Raw genomic sequence first — 20,867 nt, 5'->3', positions numbered from 1 at the left:
ACACACAGCCTGAAAGGCACCTGGCAGAAAGGGACTGTGCCAGGTCTTGCCCCAGATCTCGGATAGGAGGGTGTTTCATGGGGGTTTCTGGACACAGGGACTGTGCAGGGCCAGGTGTTCATGCACAGGGATCTCCTTGCAGGCAGTGCTACAGGGATCCTGCCATCCCTTCTGTTAGGATCACTGTGGTCCCAGGCACTGCCTACCCAATCTTCTACTTCTGCCCCAGGGATTGGAGGATGGAGCCTGGGGTCTGAGTCCCAGACAGCAAAAATCCCCCTTGTCCAGGGAAAGGCCAGGGGGTATGATGCTGGATGTGCCTGAGCAGACCAGTTGTTATAGATACATATTATAATATTGGATTTTTGTAAATATTAAAATGGATTCTATATGTGTGGTGTTAAAGTAACTTTGTTACAAAGATATAATTTGTATTTCTACTGTTAATTGAGCTTAGACATAGTAGTGAAATAGCTATGCTTGTGTTAAAATGCCTGCTTGGGTGGGATACACTCAATGAACACAGGATGAGGACACCTGCTACAGATATGCCAACTATCAGCACGCACCGTCTGAAGAAAGCATGGACCAAGGCCCAAACTGGAAGTGATAAGGAGAAGGAACCAAAACCACAGCCAAGAAACACACATGCTCTAAAAGGTGAACCCAAGGAGGGGCCATATAAAACAGCTCCTGGAAAATGTAAACTAGCTTATGGATATGCATAAGGGTCTATGAATATGCAATAGGATGATGTAAGGGAAAAGGTATTTAAGGGGTATCCCCAAAGGTAACAGTGTGGTCTTGGCCCAATGCCAAGATGGCCATAATAACCTTTGCTCTATGGTCCTTGTCTTCTATTGTCCTTTATTAAACTTCTTAAATTTTCACAGGAGAGTGAACATGTTTTTCACACAGTTCTCCAGAGGCGAATACCAACCGAGACTAGGCAAGGACAAGAGTATTTCCCAGCTGTATTTGCCACTCCAGAACACCCAGAGCACTCCCAAGCCCTTCTCAGGCCACCCGCTTGTCCAGCAGCGCCAGCACGACTGCCGAGCCTTGCTTTGCCTCTTCCAGCAGCCCAGACACCTTCTGTGACATCTGTGTGGGAACAAGATGAGTCATTTGGCACTCGACAGGCCAGAAGAGCCATCCACCGTGCACCGTACGCATCCCACCAGCGGCAATAGGGCCCGAGGGGCTCCGGGCCGCCGCCGCCATGTCCGCTGCCCCTCAGCCGCACCACCAGGGGACGCCCGCGCAGCCCAGCTCACCACAAGCCTGAACTTGTCGTCAGGGACGTCCTTGAGGTTGATCATGACATTGAAGTAAGCTCCGAACACTGCCGCTTCCAGCATTTTGGCTCCCACCTGGGAAAAGTCGGGCTTGCGAGAAGCTCTCCTGTTGAACCAGCTCCACCATATGGTGCTGAAGCAGGTCAGACCCTTATGCTGCAGGACTCCCACCCTGGACCACCCAGCACCGTGCAGCGCTTTCCAGTCTGTTGGTATTCTTAGGAAATGGCTGCCAAAGAATTACTGGGTGGAAACCACTGGCCAGTTTGGGAAGCATGGCTGGAGAGATGTATCCTGGAGATCAGGACATGAGGGAACACCTTGCAGGGCAAGTGTGTGTGAGCTGGGGCCATACCTGGATGTCAGATTTGCAGGCCAGGTTGCAGTGTCGTGCCAGCTCCTTCAGAGCAGGCCAGAGCCCGTTCACCTTCTCTGCCAGGCCATAGGGCACCCCTACAGCTGTCTTCAGCCCCTGCTGCATGGCAGCTGTGCGCCTGGGAGGGGGGACAGCCCTGGGTTGAGCGCTTGGGTGGCTGTGCCCCCACAGTCAGCCAGTCCTCACCAGCCCAGCTCACCTCTCCTGCTCCTCAGGGGTGTTCTTGGGCAGCTTCATGGCTTCCTACAAGCAAAGAAAAGCAGGTTTGCTGCCGTTGCCCAGACTGTGCCTTGCATCAGGGGTCAGGGCAGATCCCATAGCTCCCATGCTCTTGCAAACTTCCCTTATGTGACCATGTCCCTTCCACAGGCCCTGGCTTTAGTATGAAAGTGTTCAAAAAATAAGCAGAAGTGGCACTTTGCCATATGGTTTAGTGGGCATGGGTGTACTCAGTAGAAGGTTGGACTTGATAATCTTGGAGGTCTTTTCCAACCTTAATGATTCTGTGATTCTAAGGTCAGAGCCCTGCTCCTAAGGAATCCAGAACACAGCAATCCCAGCACTCCTCCCAGCTGGAAAGCCTTCCTCTTTTCCTGCAGGATACCTCTGGTGGAACCTCACCATGTAGCTGCTGAAGGCACGGGAGTCTGCATCCACCATTGCCACTAGTTCCTCCATGGCCTGGTGGAAAGGGGGGATCAGCTTCCTCATGATGGGGTCCAGGTCCTCAAACTGCCGCTTCCCGTAGCTCATCAGCCCCACCATGCTGCCCAGCGCTGCTCCCTGCCAGGACAAATCCCCCAGTAGGACACAGTGCCCACTGCTACCACCATGCCAGATCCCCTTGGCACACCAAGGACCCTCAGGCCCCCTTGGTGTGGGGCACATACCAGGGCTCCCACAGCTGCAGACACGGAGCCTCCTCCCGGTGCTGCTGACCTCGCTCCGACTGCTCGCACAAAGGCACCCAGTGGCTTGGCCACCAGCCCCCCGTCCACCTCTCCTGCCTCCACCAAGTACCTGCAGCACAGGTGTTTTAGAGCCCTCCAGGTGCAGGGACACCACCACCACCACCCAGACCCTTCTCACCCAGCACTGCCCTCTCCAGCAACAACCCCTTGAATGAGTAGGGGACTAGCTAGAAAAAAAACAGCCTGAGGTTCAGGGTAAGGACTGGGAAACCGATGGGAACATCTGGGCAACACAGGTGGTGTGGGGGTTGCTCTGCATTAGCCAGATTGGGCTGATGCAAGCAGCATTTGGTGGGACAGAAACGCCTCTGCAGCCATTGCCCAGGAAGGGTGACAAGGACTTCACCTCATGGATGGATTTCCCTTCCATTCCCCTCACAGACTTATGTCACACCAGGTGCTGCAGCATGTGAACCAGAGGCAGTGAAATTTTGCATGGGGATAGAGTAAGGAATTTAACATTCAAATCTGGCCATGAAACCTGCTCCCACTGCCTGCTGAAGCAACCTGGAGTTCCCCCACTCCACGTTCACAACCATCAGCATCTGGGAGCAGGGACCACCCTGCTTTTGCACAACCACCTAGCAGAGATGTCCCCAGGCTGTGAAGAGGAGCTGGGAGCAGCCATCACTCCCAAAACAAGCTGAGTGCAGGATGCAGGCATCAGGATCCCCCATCCAGGGAGGAATGGGCACCATGACAAGAAGTAGGATGTGGGTCCTTACTCAATGATGCGCTCCCGGGGGTGAAATGGAGACAGGGAGTCCAGGCCCAGACGACTGACCACCTGCAAGGAGCAGCACCACTGCGTCAGCCCTGTCACGCAGGTCCTACTGCATCCTCAGTCCCCACTGCTAATTAGCCATGGGTGAGTCAGCACTGGGACTGGGTCACCACCCAGGGAGAGGACAGCTGGCACCACTGGCCCATCCCATCACAGACTTGGGGGTGGTGTGCGGTCATCTCTGAATGACCGGGAGCTGTACTGATAAATCATTAGCTTGCTCTTATCTAGCACATTCCCCATAGGCTGGAAAAGTCCCTCCCTCCTGCAGTGGAACAGCAGAGCCTGTCTCCTCTTTTCCAGCTTACTCCCCATCCTGGGACAGCCTCCCATAATGCCACACACTGTCCTTGAGCTCTAGGTACATTTCCTTCCCCTCCTGGCCTCCATGCAGGCAAGACAAGCAGCTGCTACCCACACTTAGTCCTTACACGTTGTTCCTGCTCCCTATGCATTTTGGCATCCTCAGCACAATAAAGCAACTTGTCCCACTTGCTGTGCACCCGCAAAATCCACACTGGAGACAAATGTCATGCCTGAGGCCTGAGCAGTCCCAAATTTCTGCTCAGTGCCACTTTGGGAGGCTGGTAGGATGTGTCTCTCCCATGATCCCACCCTTCTGCTGGTATCAGGAGAAGCCACATTACCAGCCTGATCTTCTGTTCCTCCTCCAGGATGAAGAGTTTTTCCTTCTTGATGTAAAAGTCAGCTGCATCCAGCATGGCCTTCTTGGGAACGAGCCCTACCAGCTGAGACCCCACCACAGGGAGATTCAATTCCTGCAAAGGACATCAGAAATGTGATTTTCCCCAGAGCCCTGCTGCCACTACTGCCTCAGCCTGGTCATCCTCATCCCTTCCCAAGACATGGGAAGCTCACAGAAAAGTTTTCAACAGAGGAGCTGGGGGTTTGCAGCAGAGTTGCTGAGTTTCTGGGAGTTTTGTGCTATTCAGCACTTTGGCTGAGCTAAGCATGAGAGAAACCAGAGCCTGACCTGACAGTGAGGAAGAAAACTTAGCGGGAGACATTCTCTGGGAAGCCCCCTTGGGAACAAGCACCCCAGGCCACCCACCTGTGCATCTCGGCAAATCTCCTCGTAGATGGTGTGGAGCGGTGTGGTCTCAAAGTCCAGCAGGTTCGTCGAAACCTGGGCCATGTTCTCCTCCTCCAAATACCAGCCGATACCCTGCACCTTCTTCAAGCGCCCGGGCTGCCAACAACTGCCACATTCAGGGCACAGGCCAGGAGGTGTGGGGATAGGCAGGCATGCTCCTGGTGTGCCCATGCTCTTGAGATACCTGGCTGGGGCCGCGGCCTTGCTCACGGATGTTGAGGGCAATGCGGTGAGCCTGCTCCTTGGTGCACAGCAGGTTGATGTTGTACGCAATAAGGAAGGTCCGGGCACCCGTCACTGTGGCTCCCCACCGGGGGACAAAGGTTGGGGGCCCAAAATCAGGAGCCCACTCTGGTTTTGCAAGCTGGGGAGGAGGGAAGAGAGTGTGTGGGCTGGCATCGCCAGTAGCACATGCCATCCTCCCAAGGAGGGCATCTCCCTCCCCAGCTGGAATCTGCCATGACCACCTGTGTCACCAGCTCCTCTTGGTGCAAAGGGACTATGCCAGCCCCCAGTATGCTCCCTGAAACCAGCGAAGTACAGGTCAGGTCTGCCCAACCCGTGCCACCACCAGGCTCACCTTCTCAGGGAGCGCCTCGTACTCCCCAGCACGGATGGAGGGCAGGGCTTTCCTGCTCTCATGCCGTGCTGCCGCTCCATACAGGTAAACTGCAAGACACAGCTAGGGGTAAGCACCTCCACGCAGGGGCTGGCACTTTGTCCAACAGTTGGAATCATGCAGGATGGGATGGAATGTGGAGAGGTTCCTGACCCCACTCACCAGGTACACCCAGCTCTGCTGCCAAGCGCTGCCCGAAGATGTGGGCACAAGTGACACACTCCTCCATGCTGACATTCCTCACTGGCACAAAGGGGCAGACATCCAAGGCCCCCATCCGAGGGTGTTCACCTGGTGGCGGGGCAGGTATTGGAATGGGAGATGGGAAGAACAAGCAGACAAGGAGGGAGAACACACTTTTGCACACTCTTACAGACTGGACACCATTGCTGTGAGAAAATCATAGAATCACAGACTAACCCAAGTTGGAAGAGACCCACCAGGATCATTTAGTCCAGCCCCTGGCCCTGCACAGGGCAGCCATAACAATCCCACCATGTGCCTGAGGGCATTGCAAACCCTTCAGGCCTGAGCCTGTGACCACAGTCCCTGTTCCAGTGCCATGCTTGATCCCAGCATTACGGGAGTCCCCTCTGTGCCAGCCCAGCCCCTGGGCCTCTCCCAAGCTCACCCGAGTGTTGGCTCATGTCAATGAGCTGCCCAGCCACACGGGCTGCGCTCAATGCCCCTTCCACCACGGCCTCAGGGGACCCAACAAAGGTGTAGACGGTGCGGTTGGTGGAGGCGCCGGCATCCACATCCAGCAGCACACATCCCAGTGTCCGGGAGATGGCCTGTGCCACTGCATCGATCACCTGCCAGACAGCAGATGGGAGCAAGGGGGCTGAGACGGCTGGGACTATAAAACAGCCATGGCTTTTCAAGAGAGGGCATCTCAGCTATCCCCTTTCCCACTGTGATGGGGTTGAGAATGACCCCATGATCAGTGGGGATGCAGCCCTGCACAAGCATCCCACTCCACTCAGGAGGTTTGGGGCACCCCTGTCTCCCCAGACTTGCTGTGGTGGGGGAGAGACACCTGGCTGCTGCTGCATGTCACAGGGCACCACCATAAATTGATGTTCCTGAGGATACATCTGCCTGCCAGCTTCCCAACACATTTGGCTCTGCTAAGCCTCTTCCCTGGAAGAGGCTGTGTTTTTACATCCATGCCCGGTTTGCTAAATTCTCCTGCCACTGGCAGAGCCAAAGTTCATTTAAAGGCTGATGCCCAGGACAGACTCCATTAACCTTGACAGCATGTTTTGGCACAACTGCAAGCAATATTTCTCTGCAGGGAAATATTCCAAACCTGGTGCTGCAGCAACTTGCTGGCAATGGTGGAAGAGGTCTCAGCCCCTGCTTCCCACCGAGGTGCCGTAAGGGATCCAAAGCTACATTTAGGCATTTTTGGCACTAGCCAAGTAGTGAAAGGTGCACAAAACTGCAAAGGAGGCATGGCAGAGTCTAGCAGTGCGTACCACTCTGCAGGGGCAAACCTGGCTGTCAGCAGCCTGGTGTCACCCACCCCTCGGCCCTTCCACGTACTCCCTCACCTCTTTGTTATTCCCCTCTGAGAAGTTGGGGACGCATTCCACGAGCTTGGCCATGGTCCCACGGTCTGCTTGCAGCCCTCAGCCCCTGGCTCGGCTCTTCACACCCTGGGGGTTTCCTGCCCTTTCCCGTCTCACTGAAGAGCAAAAGTCTCCCAGCAGCCAGCACGTTGCCTCTTTCCCAAGGCAGAGTTTCTCATTAACTGAATCGATCTGTGGCCAGGGGACAGAAAGGGGCTTGGATAAACACCATCATACTAGCCCTGCCGTGCTTGGAACAGCTCTGGGCACAAGGGCTCTGTAGGGCCAGATGGCAGCACTCACCAGCACCAATTAATAGATTAAGGAAAAAAACCTGCTGCAATCAGCAAGATGCTGAGGTTACCACATGGTACAGACAAGTTACTACAACTGTAGTAGAACCTCCGCTATGGATACCGGCTAAAATCCATCGCTGTGAGCAGGATTCGAACCTGCGCAGGGAATCCCTATTGGATTTCGAGTCCAACGCCTTCACCCCTCGGCCATCACAGCACCGTCGGCTGGTGATGCGGGGGGCACGCTGGCCGCGGGCTGCACCGTGCTCCATTTTGCCGGGATGTCCGCAGTGTCCTGGGACACAGGGAAGTCACGCGAGATCTGGCTCGTTGGTCTAGGGGTATGATTCTCGCTTAGGGTGCGAGAGGTCCCGGGTTCAAATCCCGGACGAGCCCTTCTTTTTACACACACCCACTCCTCACAATGCCCGCACCTCAACACGCTGCAAACACGCTGCCCTCACATTCGCACTCGCCACCGCACCCCCGCCCGACACTGCACACGACCCACACACTCCTGACACACCTACGCTTGCCCCTTACGGAACGGGCACCCTCCGGCCCTGCAAAAGTACCTCCCTGCTCTGCCCCACACTTATTCCCCGTGTTCCAACCCCCTCCCCAGCCCAATCACACCTCAGGGACCCGCAGCGCCTGCAAAGACCCTTTCCCCAGCTTTCCCCGCCTTGGCCGCCAGGGGAAGGCAGCAGACACAGGCATTTTCTCGGAGACAGGACACCGCCAGGGCACACGCTCTGCCAGGGGGATGTAGCTCAGCAGGAGAGCGCTTGCTTTGCATGCAAGAGGCCCTGGGATCAACCCCCAGCATCTCCATGTTCTTTTGCCTCTCCACACCCCGTCCTGATGCAAACGGGGCCCCCAGAGACTCACCAGATCCTCCCCCAAGAAATGCCTGCGGTTGCCTGTGGGCGCGTCTGAGCTGGGATTGGCTCCTGGCGCCCCAAGGCAGGCAGCAAGGAATTGGCTGGCGAGAAGTCCCTCCTTAGGCAGGTGCTGTAGAGTGTGGAGTGACGCAGAGTCCCTTCCCCACGGGGCTGACGGTGTCTCTTGGGATGACCATTGTCTTTCTGTGACGATTGGTGCTGGTGGGGAGCAGCCAGAAAGGGAGATGAGACAGGCTGTCACCTCAGGGTAGTGTAGGGTGGCAGCTAGAACAGCTCTACCAGGGTGAGGGGATGGGGCAGCATGCCCCTGTAGGGTTTGGGGACTGCCAAACCCAGCTGGTGGTGCATATGGGATGTGTTGGGCTCCCTGTGCCAGGGCCTTGCGTCAGCACTGGGAGTGTTCCCAGCAGCAAAAAGATATGGGGTTTGCAGCTGGGGAACCCCAAACCTGGGACAACATGTAGGCAGAGAGGTGGGCAGAGGGTCAGGTGTTTTAAGGAACATCCAGTGCCAGGAAAGCCAGAGGCTGTGATGGCTCAGCTGGTCAAAGCACCTGTCTAGTAAACAGGACATCCTGGGTTCAACACCCAGTGTGCCTTAGGCTAAGGGATTACTTTTCTTCCCTGTCCCAAACTGGGGGCACTGCTGGGAGTCCTTGTCCGGCTCAGAGCACCCTCAGTCCTCAGTTCACTGTCCCCCGTGGTTCTGCTCTGGGGAATAAAGTGTTTTCTTCTGCTTCCTCTCCCTTCTCACCTCACGTTGGAGCATTGGGCTAAACTATTTCCAGAAACCAGAAAATTTGGGAAATAAGAGATACATTAGATGCTGTCTGGACCCCTCCCATCTTCCCTATTACTTTTCACAACTGGTGTGGAATCATGTAGGAAAACCCTCTAGACATGGGTTGGGTGTGGGTGCGTAATGGACATGCCTGCTGCACGCGTTTTTGTGGCAACAATAAATGCCACGTTACCCTTTGCCACCCCATGGACACAGAAGGAAACGGGGAGTGGGACGAATGAATCACAAATGTTTGCTTGTCTCCCTGCCCCACTGTGACAGGGGCTGCCAAGGCTCTGCCTGCCCAGCCTTGCTCACCAAAGGACACCCTGAGGAAGCAGCTCCGGTTGTGGCATGTTTCTTATACTTTAGCTCGGTTAAATTATAATTCGTTTGTTCTGTGTACCCCTTTATTTGTCATGGTTCTGCCCTGGTTCTCTCTCTCCTTGTTCGCCCCGTCAATCCAGTTTTCCCCTCCCCGTTTCCATTAGCAACCCATGTATCTGTTCCTTAGTCCCTCCCTGGTGCCCTGTCCATCACTCGGTGGCCCGTCCTTTTCATCTAGAATCTTCCAGTAAGGGCATCGAGTGATTGGTTCGGGGGCCAGGGCCCCTCCCTAGGCTTTTTCCCTATGGATTGTTCCACTGTGTCCATCACCCTCTCCTCACTCCCACCCTCCCGCGGATTGGTTGAAGACCAGACCCCACCCCTGTATCCTCCCCTCTTTTAGTGTCAGACCCCAGACCGGGGTCTTCACCTGTCAGTTTCTCTGGATGTAATAAATCTGGATTATACTGCAGTTGGAGTTCCGTCTCCTTTCCTCCTGTTGGGTAGCAGCCCTCTCGTTGCGGATCCTCGTCCCTCAAGGCGAAAGCCTTAGGCGCCCTCCTGACCAGAGCAGGAATTGGCAGCGTGCCCCAGTGCTGCTGGTGGTGCTGGCCAGAGCTAGCAGGGACGTCCCAAAGGGGAAATCGTTTTTCCCCTTCGAGGCCAGCCGCTGCTGCAAGCTCCAATATTACTGTTTATGGGAAGGGGGGGAAGAACAACAAGAATCTGCTAAAACAAATTTTGGTAAAACAGAAGACTGGTTAAACGGACGAGGTGGCCGAGTGGTTAAGGCGATGGACTGCTAATCCATTGTGCTCTGCACGCGTGGGTTCGAATCCCACCCTCGTCGGCTCCCCTGTAAACCCCTTCCTAAGAGTGGAACTTTTGGTGCAGCTGGCCCCATACCCTCCTGCCCTCCGTGTGTTTTGGTTTGCTCTGTCAAATACGCATTACATCTGCCCTTTGACTGCTGCTCCATTGTCAGAAGCTGCTCCTCGTGGCTTAGGGACGAATGTGGCCCTTGTGTGCAGTGTGTCCTGGGAGCAGGGTGCCTGAGCCCACCTGCCATCCCACTGCCTCTTCTCCAGGAGCACTGAACTGTAGGCAGGGAAGGTCAGGACTGGGATGCTGAGGGGAATCAAAAACTGCGCTGTGTCTGGCGTGTCCCAAAGGTGCTTGTTCTGGGGATGGAAGAGCTACTGTGCACTGGCAGCTCCCTCCTGTGCCTGGTGCAGTGCTCACAGTGGAGATTCCTGGAGACAGGAGAGTGTGACCAATGGCAAGATGAAGAGGAAAGAGGTAAAACTGCTTCTGGAATCTCAGTGATCTTGCAGAGAGGAAAGCCCAGCATTTGGGGTTCTGTGTTTTGAGGTATCTGGGGAAAGGTATCATGCCAGTCTTTCCAGTGCCTTCACTTTCTCCCCTCTCCTCCTCTCCACTGATGAGGATGTGGCCAAGCAATGCCGTGGCTTCAAGGCAAGGTGAGGATGCTTAGGCTTAGCTGCCCACACCTTTTTGACCTTCATTGTGGCTTCCCATTTCTTGGGGAGATGTCCCTGGGGACCAGTGAGAAGCTGCTTCCCTCAATCAGTGTCTCCTGAGCCAGAAACCATAACCAGGCTGTGGGGAAACACCGCTCCATCCCTTTCCACTGTAATGAGATGCTGTGGTGCTTGGCCAGGTCTGCCACCCCAGGAAAGGGGGATGCCCCTGCCTGGACAGCCAGGTGCCCTGCAAGGGATCTGCACAAGATTTCCTGGGAAAAATGCATGAGTTTGGGTCCAGCCCTGCAGAGAGATCAACCTGTGGCTGGAGATGATGAAATGGGCTGGCGTGGTGGGTGCAGAGGTATAGCAGTGCATGGTAGGGGGATTGCTGTCACAGAATGGGACGTGGGACCTGCAGGGCACAGGCAGCCAGGAGAGGATCCCCACTGATTCCCTTTGGGCACCCTTCAACCCTGCCCTGGCACACACGTCCCTGTCCTGGTGAGTGGTGACGAGTCCTCCTGAAGGGAATGTGCCACTGTCAGTGGTGCTGTGGGGCATCAGCCCACCCACGGACCTGGCAGACCCAGGGATCCTTTGGCAGCATGGAATTGGATCATCTGCAGCCTCGGGACAGCACCTGGCAGCCAGAGCCTGGCTCTCCCCAGTGGCACCCACTGGGCTCCCTGGGATGCACAGTGGCCCTGGAGCACCCAGAGTCTGCTTTGGCAAGAACACAGGCAGCCAGGATGCTCTGTGTCGGGGTCTGGCTGCATCAATATTGTGCCTTCTGGCACTGGGGTGTCCTACTCATCCATCAGCCATCTGGAAGTGATCCCTGACTGTCCTGCTGACAGGAGGCAAGCCCTGGGTGAGCGCCCTGCATGCAGACATTCCTTGGAGATGGGATGCTGTAGGTCTGTTACTGCTCCAAGATGTGTCCCTGCCTTTGGCTTTCAGGAGAAATTTTAGGACAGTGGTAAGCTCTCACCCTCCAGCCAGTCTTGGACACATCCAGCCTTTGGGTCATTGGAAATCAAAATGCAAAGTGCTACTGGGACTGGTGATAGGAAGGGAAACACATGGATTATTGATCCTGGGCCATGTTTTTTGTGTCCTTCCCTGCAGGAAGGGGCAGGGCTGAGGTGGCCACATATCCTGGATCTGTGCAGAAGTTAAGAAAATAGGTCTAACATGTTTCATTTGGTGAAATTTTCTCAGGTTTGAGGTTTGTCCAGAGAAAGTCACATCTCAAGCAGAAAGTGCTCATTCCCTGAAATAAATGCAGATTGGAAATTTCAATTTTTGTTTATCTCCCAAATATCTGCCCTTTCCCCTACTGTTTTCCTTTATTAAAAAAAAAAAAAAAAGAAAAGAAAAAAAAACAAAAAACAAAAAAAAACACCCCACCAAACCAAACAAACCAGATTGGGAGAAGAAGGGTTTAATTTTCAGGCTGTGGGTCCAAGGTGCACTTGTGGCATCAATTTATTATTCAAGAGTGGTGCAAAAAGCAGGACAGTAAAGCTTACACTAAAACGTCATCTTTACCTGCTTGCCAAGTCACCATTTAGGAGATTATGAATGATGAACCCACAGCATCCTGCCTTACTCCAGGAGCTGCCAGGTTGCTTCTCCCTGAAGCCCGTGTCCTCTGCTGAACCTCAGAAAACCTGATTTCCTTTTTCCCCTTCCAGAATGATGTTAAAAAATAGCTGAGTTTGGCCTCAGAACCTTGGAAAGGCTTTGTTGCCATGACAGACAGGCAGAGAGGAGTCACTAGGGACCATTCAGTGTGATCCATTGTGGCCAAGTCATCTCAAGAACTCAAATGACCCCCCAAACCCAACAAGGCACATCTTTAACAGGATGTTCACAGCCTCACACACACATAGTACATGTCGCCCAGTACTGTCAGGGTTTATTCCAGGGCAGGTGTTTGTGCTGTGAGTTGGGCTCTGCTGGTGTGAAATGAAAAGCCTGTTTCAGACTTTCCTTGCCTCTAGAGCTCATGATGGCTCATCATGGTCCTGCTTGGGACCACGTCAGCAACTCCGTCTCCCCACTGTGAGGGTGATTCACGTTTAAGTGCAGGTTGAGATGTTTGGGATGTTTAGTAGCTAACAGGCTTCCAGCAGAGTGATCCCAGATCCCTGGTGTCACACCAGAGCCTGTAATTACTGTAATTGACCCTCTCTTGACTATGTCACCCCATCACAAGGAAGGACACCTGTGACCTTCTGGCTCACTGCTACCACCCTATCCAAAGAGAGGGATGGAAGGGCTTTTGGAAGTCATGTCCCTGCACAAAATCAGCCAGTTTATTTAGGTATGTGTCATCTGTGGGGCTGGACTTCAGAGCCCATGATCACTTTGCTTTTAAAATCTGATGTTCCTTCCAAGCGCGACTTATACCCCAGGTGTGAAGAAGAATAATAACAAAAAAAAAAAAAAAAAAAAAAAAAAAAAAAGAAGAGGGAAAATCCTCTAAGTGCATCCAAACCCATAACAAACTGCTCATGCTGGGCTAGGTCAGGTCCCTGTGTCCACATTGTCTGCAGCCCCTCAGCTTTCCTGCCATCCGTGAGATTCCTGGCACAGAATTTCACTACAAATGGATGTTCCTTACATTCAGTTTACATCCTTGGTCTCACCTCAGGTGCATCAGGGAGCTGAATTGGTTGTGCTGAGAGGAAGGTGGGGATTCGTCTGCTCTAAATTCTGCTGAAACACTCTCCTGCCTGGTGGCATAAAGACCTTAAAATGTCCCTTGGCCTTAGGAAGGAAAGTAATTAATGCCTGTAGCCCGAATCATTTCAATCTTACTCAGTATTACATGGAAGCAAAACATGAGAGATGAAAGAGGGAACTGTTTAATCAGCTGGGGGAGCTTTCCAGGAGAAAACTGCTGGTTGTTGGGGAGTTTCAGGCTGAAAGCACACACCCACTCCCCTGGGGGGCTGGGCCACCCTATAAAACTGTGGGGACAGTGCTTGACCCCACCACCTGCTCCAGCTGCCACCACTGCCACCTCCGTCTGGGTAAGTCGAGACAGGCTCCATTCCCTTCCCCACTCCTCCCTCTTCCCTTCCAGCTGCACAGGACATCAGGGAAGGGTGTATTTCTGCCCTAAAATGAAGAGTGCAAGGGGTTGCAGGATGCAGGGCTTACAGGGTCTGCAACCACATAATCAGTTGCATCCTGCATGATTTTCCTTGCTGAAGGAGAGAAACAAATTAGAACAGGACATGCCTGGGTTGCAGGGATCAATGTGTCCTTGTTTATGGATGGGCATCAAATGTCCCTTATATTTTGGGATGGGATGGCTCAGTTCACATTGTGTTGATTTAAGTGGGTTTTGCTTCAACCACATGCATCTTGTGACCACCTTGCTTGCCAAAGGCTCCCCGTCAGCTCAGAGCAGGAGTGGGTCTGCTCTCTGGTCCCAGAACCTGATGCCTACAATTTTCCCAGACCAACCTGCAGCTCAAACAAAACTTCCCTCATTCTCCTGGGCGGTTTATGGGGCAAGGTGGGGGGAAGCTTTCTTTTGATGTTTCTAAACCATCCAAAATCACCCTCTAGCTTGCTCTCCCATGCCTCTTATTATGGGAGGTATTGTGTGAGGGCTCAGCAAGGACAGACCAGCCTCTGCCTTGCTTTGACATCCCAGCTCTGGCTTTCAGGTGCACATCCTTGCTGAGCCATGTCCTGCTACAACCTGTGCCTGCCCTCCTCCTTCAGTCCCCGGCCCCTGGCCACCAGCTGCAACCAGCCCTGCTTCCGCCGCTGCGGGGACTCCACCACCTTCATCCAGCCGCCCACGGTCGTGGTCACGCTGCCCGGGCCCATCCTCAGCTCCTTCCCACAGAACACCATGGTAGGCTCCACGGCCTCGGCGGCGGTCGGGAGCTACCTGCGCTGCTGCGGCATCCCTGTGGGCTCCCGGGGTCTGGGCAAGGCAGGACTGCTGTGCCTGGGCACCAGGCTGTAGGGTGTCCCCAGTGGGCTCCTCCTCCTGCCCGTGCCAGCGGTGTGGTCAGGAAAGGCAAGTGAAGCACACAACCAAGACTGGGGGAGAGGACTAAGGAGATATCCCTGGGTTTCCCAGCAGTTTCCCCAGGAGGATGGTAGCCGTGTGAGCTCATCACTCCAGACCACGCCTCTGTACACCTTTGTCTCACTAAGTCTTTATATTTCCACGTTCTGCATGGCATTTGCTGCTGGCTGGGCAATAAATGCTTCTAGCAGGCTGTAGATGACAGATGATAATCATGGGGTGGTGGGGCGAGGGGACACCTTGTAGGGATCAGCTTGTCCCAAAGTGGGGTTTATCCATTTCTTTATTGAGCACTGGAAACACACTTGTACTCTGAACTGGTTCACAATCCTTCTCATTAAAGACTTGCTACATCATAGCATGAGTCTTCTGTTGTTCCTTGTTCAGGAGCCTGGAGGGGTGACATCCTCTGGAGGCAGCTTGTTGCTGCTGGGGAGGTTTGGTTTTTACATTAAATGGGGGTTTCTGCTGCCCAGCTCTTCCCTGTGCTGACAGACGTGTGTGGTTTGCCAGGACCAGTCCCAAGGCAATTTTCTTATCCTGGAAACCTCTCCTCCTGCCCCATGGCAAGCATCTGCTCGGGGAGGAATTCCTGCAGGAGAACACTTTATAGCCTGTTCCCTCAAGGAGCTGGGAATGTGAAGGTTTGACATTTCAAAATGGCATTTACCCTGCATTTTGCAGTGATCTTTTGGGGGGGCTGAGCTAAGGAGGTGGGCATGGAATCAGGGAAGAAAAGGTAGAAATGGGATTTTTGGAAGATGGGCTTCTTTGGATGGGCATTCTGTGCCAAGCTCACACAGTGCTTAATGGGTGACAGTGAAGAGTGAAAAAGAAGAGACAATAATTACTTCATGGATAGGGGACACTTATGTCTCTGGAAGATGTAATGAATTGAGTTAAGCCTCTTTTTAAGATACCATGGATCATCAGGCAGAACTTTTTCAGCTGATGGAAGGAGGAATAGGAATATTTGCATAAAGTTTGTGAGCCTTTATAATGAGGGATTATGCTGAACTTGAAAGCTTATTGGTCATCAAAAGCCTTTGACCAAGCTCAACTGGTTTTATTGCCCAGGAGACCTTTGCTGAGGTGCTCCTAATTTGGAGACAATTTACATGGCAATTTCTCAGCAGCCAGCACCAGGAGAAGGGAGGTGTCCTTCTTCCAAGGACTGCTCAGATATTTTTATTCCAGCTATGGCAATTGTCTGCAGAGATAGGATGCAAAATTTTGAATTTAAAAATTACAAAAAGCTTTGAAATTCCAGCAGAAGTTTTGTTGGGAAGCTGTGGGTCTCTGGGCCTTGTGCAGCTGCCTTCCTCAAGCCTGCTGCACTGAACAGTCCAGGAGGGAGCAGGTGGACAGAATAATGACATTTTTATGTCACTTTGCACTGAATGACTCCACTGGTGAGGGTATACAAATTTTAATTTTTTTTTTCTCTGAAAATCCAATGTCTACAAAAATATACACAGATTCTTGATTTGACTTGAAAATTGTGGTGTCTTAGTGCAGACACTTGGGGAAATGAGGACCTCGGTGCCTTTCAGCACTGCCTGTCCTGAGGGCCAGGGGGACTCTGCCTCACATGGGGGCCATGACTCCAGCTGGGAGCTGTGCCTCCCTGGGTTCCAGCTCAAGAGCAGTCTTGAATTCACCATATTTCCCCCCCAAGCCAGCCCTTGCCCCAGGCAGGACCCCCCAGACCTGCTGATCAGACCTTAAATACAGGTTTCTGTAGAGGCCGCACAGACAAGGGCTCCAGTGAGAAACACAGAGCTACATAACAAGTCGGGGATGAAAAATATTGCTCAGCAGGTGGAGGCACATGGAGGGAAATAGCTGGATCCTGGGATTTGGGTCCCAGCATTGCTTACCTATAGCATTCAAAAGCAGAAGAAGCATTTTTGAGAAGAGCCTGGAGTATGGCTCAGGTGCCACCCTCTGGCCGTGCTTGTTGTGGTTTATGTCTCCTGCCCACTTCCCATCTTCCCTCAGCTGCTTCATGATCTTGGAGTAAACCTGCTCCCTGTGGTCATTCAGTATCCTCAGGATCCTGAAGGACAGGTACCTTCCCACCCTGGGGGTGGATGAGGTGGGAAGGAGAGGGGAAGTCACGGTTTGAGGAGGAAAAAGCACAGAGTGCTGTTGTGGAAAAGGGGAGATTGCTGTGAACAGCAAATAAGTGGGACCATCCGTAATGGAGACTTTGCCTGTGGAGGGTTAGGCTGGATTAGGAAAAGATTCTTTCCCCAGAGGGTGGTGGGGCCCTGCTCAGGCTCCCCAGGGAATGGACACAGTCCCAAGGCTGCCAGAACTCCAGGAGCATTTGGACAATCCTTTCAGGCACAGGGTGGGATGGTTGGAATGTCTGTACAGAGCCAGGAGTTGGACTTTGATGCTCCTTATGGGTCCCTTCCAATTCAGGATATTCTATGATACTGTGGAAGCCCCAGGCAGCATGGTGCTGGTGATAGGGCTGGGATTGGTGGTAAGGCTGGATTACTGGGGGATCAACACAGCACGTCAATCTGCAGCTTCTCTGCACATCCAGGTGAGAAGACAAAAATTACGGTGTGTTACAGCAGTGGGAGAGGATGAAAACACAGATCCCCCACCTGTGCCTTTACAACGTTGCCAAAGGTATAATCCAGACCGACTGGATTGGGCTGAGGGCAGTGCTGGGAGGGTGAGCTGCATCAACAGACAGCATCCTTCATCCTTCATCCTCCTCACTGAGGCAAGCACTGTTGGCCAGAGCACTTTGGGACACACCTGGAGCCAGCCAGGTGAGAGACAGAGCACCTGGAGCTGGGAGCCTGCAGGCATGGCAACCAGAGAGAGGGGACTTACGTGGCCAGTCCCTGGATGTGTCCAAGGCCAGGCTGGATGGAGCTTGGAGCAAATTGAGGAAGCAGAGAGAAAGTGGCTGCATGGCCAGGATAAGAGGGAGGAGAGGGCACCCCTGAGGATATCCCACCCCAGACACCCATGGATCAGGCATAGGGCAGGGACTCAGGGTGCCCTTCCTTGCCACACCTGGGGAGCCAGACAGGCAGTGGCTCTGCCAAGGGCTCCAGTTCTTCCCCAGGGCTGGAGATCCCATAAAATATGAAAATAATAGCCTGCCCACATGTGTGAGTCAAGGGGGAAGAAGCAGACAAATTAAAAGGCACACGCATGCTGGTCTGGCCCTCCTGGTGCTCCCTGTGGTAATAGGGCTCACAAGACTTGCGTCCTGCAGCCCTGTTGGCTCCACCAGCACTGTGTCACCCTGAGCTCACATCACCAGCAGACATCGCTCCTGGCTGTCCTACAGTCTCCTCTACTCTTGAGATTTTGCTGTGGAGAGCAGCCCTCAGGGAAAGACTGGGATGAGCACAATGAAAGTGGAGTCCAGATCCCAATGGTTTGCAGGGTACTGGGAGGGAATCTAAGTTTTAAACTCAATAATTGTTTGATAAAGCATTCCAGGGCTGTTAATTCACGTTTGCTGAGAGGTGTCTGCATACCTCCCAAAGAGGAGAAGTGTGATATAGTTATTGCTGTGTGGGGTAGCTCCTGTCAGCACTGGTTGTGTGGGACTGAAAGAGCTGTGTGGAGGGTTATGAGATCTGGAAATCATGGGGTGCAGAGTTTCTCTTTCCTGCTCCCCTCCACCCCTCTGTGATACAAAAGGCTGTGGCTGAACCAGCCTCCCAGTTCCCCTCAGTTGTCTCAGGGGGTTTGGATGGGGGGAATCTCTGCTCTGGCACAGCCGTGTATTACAATCCGTATTGGAGGCTCACTGCTGTCTGCAAATCATCTCTTTGAACTTCTGTGTCAAGGGGGGTCCCCAGCAGCTGGGGTGCCTGTAGCAAGCGCATCTTCCCACCCCAGCACAGCTACAGGCCACTCAAACCTCAGGAACTGTGTCCTGGAAAATTCCCCATGTTCTGCCCTGGAACTGTGCCCCTATGGCACCCACAGGAGCACCAGCACTCTGCTGACCCCCATGGGAGTTGGGAAAAAAGAGCAGACAGTTACCCAGCACTCACAGCTCTTGTCCCTCAGGAGCCACACCAAAGCCACACTGGGATCTGTGGGGCTGTGACATGGATTGGAACAGGGCTGGTCCCACATCCTGGCTTGGCAAATTCCTGCAGGCAGTATGGAGCTTCAAGTGTTGGCAGCAACAGGCCACTGGAGTAGGGGATGTAGCTCAGCAGAAGAGTGCTTGCTTTGCATGCAAGAGGCCCTGGGATCAACCCCCAGCATCTCCATGTTCTTTTGCCTCCCTGGACTGCTCCCTGCTGGATGCAGGGCTGCCAGAGTCCCCTCAAAAGGCCCTGGGGCTGCCTCCTGGCATGGCTGGCCTGGAAATTCCTCATTAAGGCTGTGGGTGTGCTGGGAAAAAGCACAGCCTCAGCTGTACCCCAAAATACAAACTGTAGGGCTGGGGAGGCAAAAGGGGTGCAAGCACTCCAGATTGTTGGTGTAGGGATAGGTGTCTTGGACTTTTGTAAGAGATCCTGATTCATCTCCTGGATAAACCCTCTTTTGGATACAACCCCTCCTTTTTGGGAGAAACTCCTCCTCTGAATAAAGCCTTGGCTTTGGAGACAACCCTTTGTTAGAACGGCTCCTCCTTTGGGACGGCACCCCTGCTGCTCTTTGCTGACCAGGCGTAGGATGATCAGCCCTTGCATCCCCCAGCTCCGGGCAGACAGCATCCCGTGGGGTGGCTGTAGTGCCTCTCATTCAGCTAACATTACTTTTGGCATATAAACACAACCTCTGCAGTGCCCAACAAATGTGTCCTCCAGAGTGCTCCTATGGAGGGGATGTAGCTCAGTGGGAGAGCGCTTGCTTCGCATGTAAGAGGCCCTGGGTTCAATCCCCAGCATCTCCAGTTGCTTGGTGGGTTTTTTTCCCCTCCACGAGGCGGCGATGATAAACTCCTTTTACATCAGGTTTTCCCCGCACCATGGCTGTGCCGCCCACCCCTGGCCGAAATGGCAGCAGGTACCTCACTCTCTGCCGTCCCCGACAGCCCCTTTCCCACTCGGGAGAGGACCAATCCCGACGACGGCTTGGCCGTGTCAGGCCACCTGTGTCCCTTGTGCAAGGTATCGTCGCCCCATGCGTGCCCGCAATCCAGCAGCAGAGTGCCCAAAAAGAAGGGCTCGTCCGGGATTTGAACCCGGGACCTCTCGCACCCTAAGCGAGAATCATACCCCTAGACCAACGAGCCAGGGTGCCCAAGGTGTACTGCACCCCACTGTGGGCTGTGGCGCCCTACACCACCAGCCACCCCTGCGCTGTGATGGCCAAGGGGTGAAGGCGTTGGACTCGAAATCCAATAGGGATTCCCTGCACACGTTCAAATCCTGCTCACAGCGACAAGTTTTACCCAACACCCAGATACCCATGATGCAAGTGTTGGGGTGCCCTCTCTGGGGGTCCCGGTAGAAGCTGATACGAGAAGGTCATTGGCATCCAGCGCAGCCCCGCTCCTCTCTCGGGAGGTTGTGATGCCCCGGGGCAGTGACACACCTGATACTGTCCAGGTTTTGCAAACCCGGGAGAGGTGAGCAAAAAGACATTGAGGGTAGTGGCATGTGGAGGTTTCCGCTCTTGCTGAGTGGATGCCCCCTCACCATCCTGTCCCACATCTCTGGGAGAGCAGTGCACCCCACCTTGTTTGTCCAGCTTCCAGAAGAGGTTTTGGTCACCACTAGCCCTCCTTCTAGCTGCTCCTCCCAGCACTCTAGAGGCATCCTGAGATGTGTGGGGAAGGAAAACATAGTGCTCCAGTGCCCCGCAGCCTCCAGGCAGGCTAGGGAAAGAGCCTTGGGCATTTCTACACAGGCTGGAGGAGCTAGGAGGCAGTGCCAGGCCTTTCCTAGGGAGCTCTGGCAGCCCTGCATTCAGCAGAGAGGGATCTGCAGAGGCAAAAGGGCATGGAGATGCTGGGGGTGGATTTCAGGGCCTCTTGCATGCATGTAAGTGCTCTCCCATGGAGCTAAACCCTCTGTGCAAGAGCAGGGAGGGGGCCCTAGGATGCCCATGCTTGGTTTGGGGTCCCTTCCTGGACTCATCATCTGGTGCTGCTTTAGGGATCCAGATGTCAGAGACTATGCTGGGAAACCTGCAGTTGCGCCAGGGAGGAAACCATGTGGTGACTGGGTGGGAGTGGAGTGTGCAAGGAGACATGGGGCCCTCATTGGATCACCTACCTGCAGCTGCCCAATGAGGCAGCCAGGGCTGTGTGTGCTCACACGCTCTGGGAGT

At 53.9% G+C, this 20,867-nt stretch overlaps 2 protein-coding genes and 8 non-coding genes across 10 annotated transcripts; 7 read left to right on the top strand and 3 right to left on the bottom strand.

The window, feature by feature from the left end:
* Positions 1-1,017: 1,017 nt before the first annotated feature.
* On the bottom strand, positions 1,018-6,772 carry FTCD (formimidoyltransferase cyclodeaminase). The gene is made up of 14 exons (XM_041406120.1): positions 6,719-6,772; positions 5,794-5,977; positions 5,325-5,453; positions 5,124-5,212; positions 4,728-4,907; positions 4,502-4,639; positions 4,077-4,208; positions 3,371-3,432; positions 2,565-2,694; positions 2,296-2,457; positions 1,874-1,917; positions 1,654-1,792; positions 1,278-1,373; positions 1,018-1,104 (listed from the first exon to the last, which is right to left on the bottom strand). The coding sequence occupies exons 1-14, from the start codon at positions 6,770-6,772 to the stop codon at positions 1,018-1,020; spliced, it is 1,626 nt and encodes a 541-aa protein (XP_041262054.1).
* Positions 6,773-7,167: 395 nt separating this feature from the next.
* On the bottom strand, positions 7,168-7,249 carry TRNAS-CGA. The gene has a single exon. It is a non-coding gene; the product is annotated as a tRNA-Ser (tRNA).
* A 107-nt stretch (positions 7,250-7,356) lies between these two features.
* TRNAP-AGG lies at positions 7,357-7,428 on the top strand. Its single transcript has one exon. It is a non-coding gene; the product is annotated as a tRNA-Pro (tRNA).
* A 366-nt stretch (positions 7,429-7,794) lies between these two features.
* TRNAA-UGC lies at positions 7,795-7,866 on the top strand. The gene has a single exon. It is a non-coding gene; the product is annotated as a tRNA-Ala (tRNA).
* A 1,946-nt stretch (positions 7,867-9,812) lies between these two features.
* TRNAS-GCU lies at positions 9,813-9,894 on the top strand. Its single transcript has one exon. It is a non-coding gene; the product is annotated as a tRNA-Ser (tRNA).
* A 4,343-nt stretch (positions 9,895-14,237) lies between these two features.
* Positions 14,238-14,525, top strand: LOC121336741 (feather keratin 4-like). The gene has a single exon (XM_041406122.1). The coding sequence runs from the start codon at positions 14,238-14,240 to the stop codon at positions 14,523-14,525; it is 288 nt and encodes a 95-aa protein (XP_041262056.1).
* A 4,259-nt stretch (positions 14,526-18,784) lies between these two features.
* Positions 18,785-18,856, top strand: TRNAA-UGC. Its single transcript has one exon. It is a non-coding gene; the product is annotated as a tRNA-Ala (tRNA).
* A 557-nt stretch (positions 18,857-19,413) lies between these two features.
* On the top strand, positions 19,414-19,485 carry TRNAA-CGC. Its single transcript has one exon. It is a non-coding gene; the product is annotated as a tRNA-Ala (tRNA).
* A 270-nt stretch (positions 19,486-19,755) lies between these two features.
* Positions 19,756-19,827, bottom strand: TRNAP-AGG. Its single transcript has one exon. It is a non-coding gene; the product is annotated as a tRNA-Pro (tRNA).
* A 66-nt stretch (positions 19,828-19,893) lies between these two features.
* On the top strand, positions 19,894-19,975 carry TRNAS-CGA. Its single transcript has one exon. It is a non-coding gene; the product is annotated as a tRNA-Ser (tRNA).
* Positions 19,976-20,867: the final 892 nt, after the last annotated feature.

The sequence above is a fragment of the Onychostruthus taczanowskii genome, unplaced genomic scaffold (assembly GCF_017590055.1).
Source record: "Onychostruthus taczanowskii isolate IOZ18803 unplaced genomic scaffold, ASM1759005v1 scaffold241, whole genome shotgun sequence".
Classification (NCBI taxonomy): Eukaryota; Metazoa; Chordata; class Aves; order Passeriformes; family Passeridae; genus Onychostruthus; species Onychostruthus taczanowskii.
Note: the sequence above shows the minus strand (reverse complement) of the source record. Positions and strands in the feature narration are given on the sequence as shown.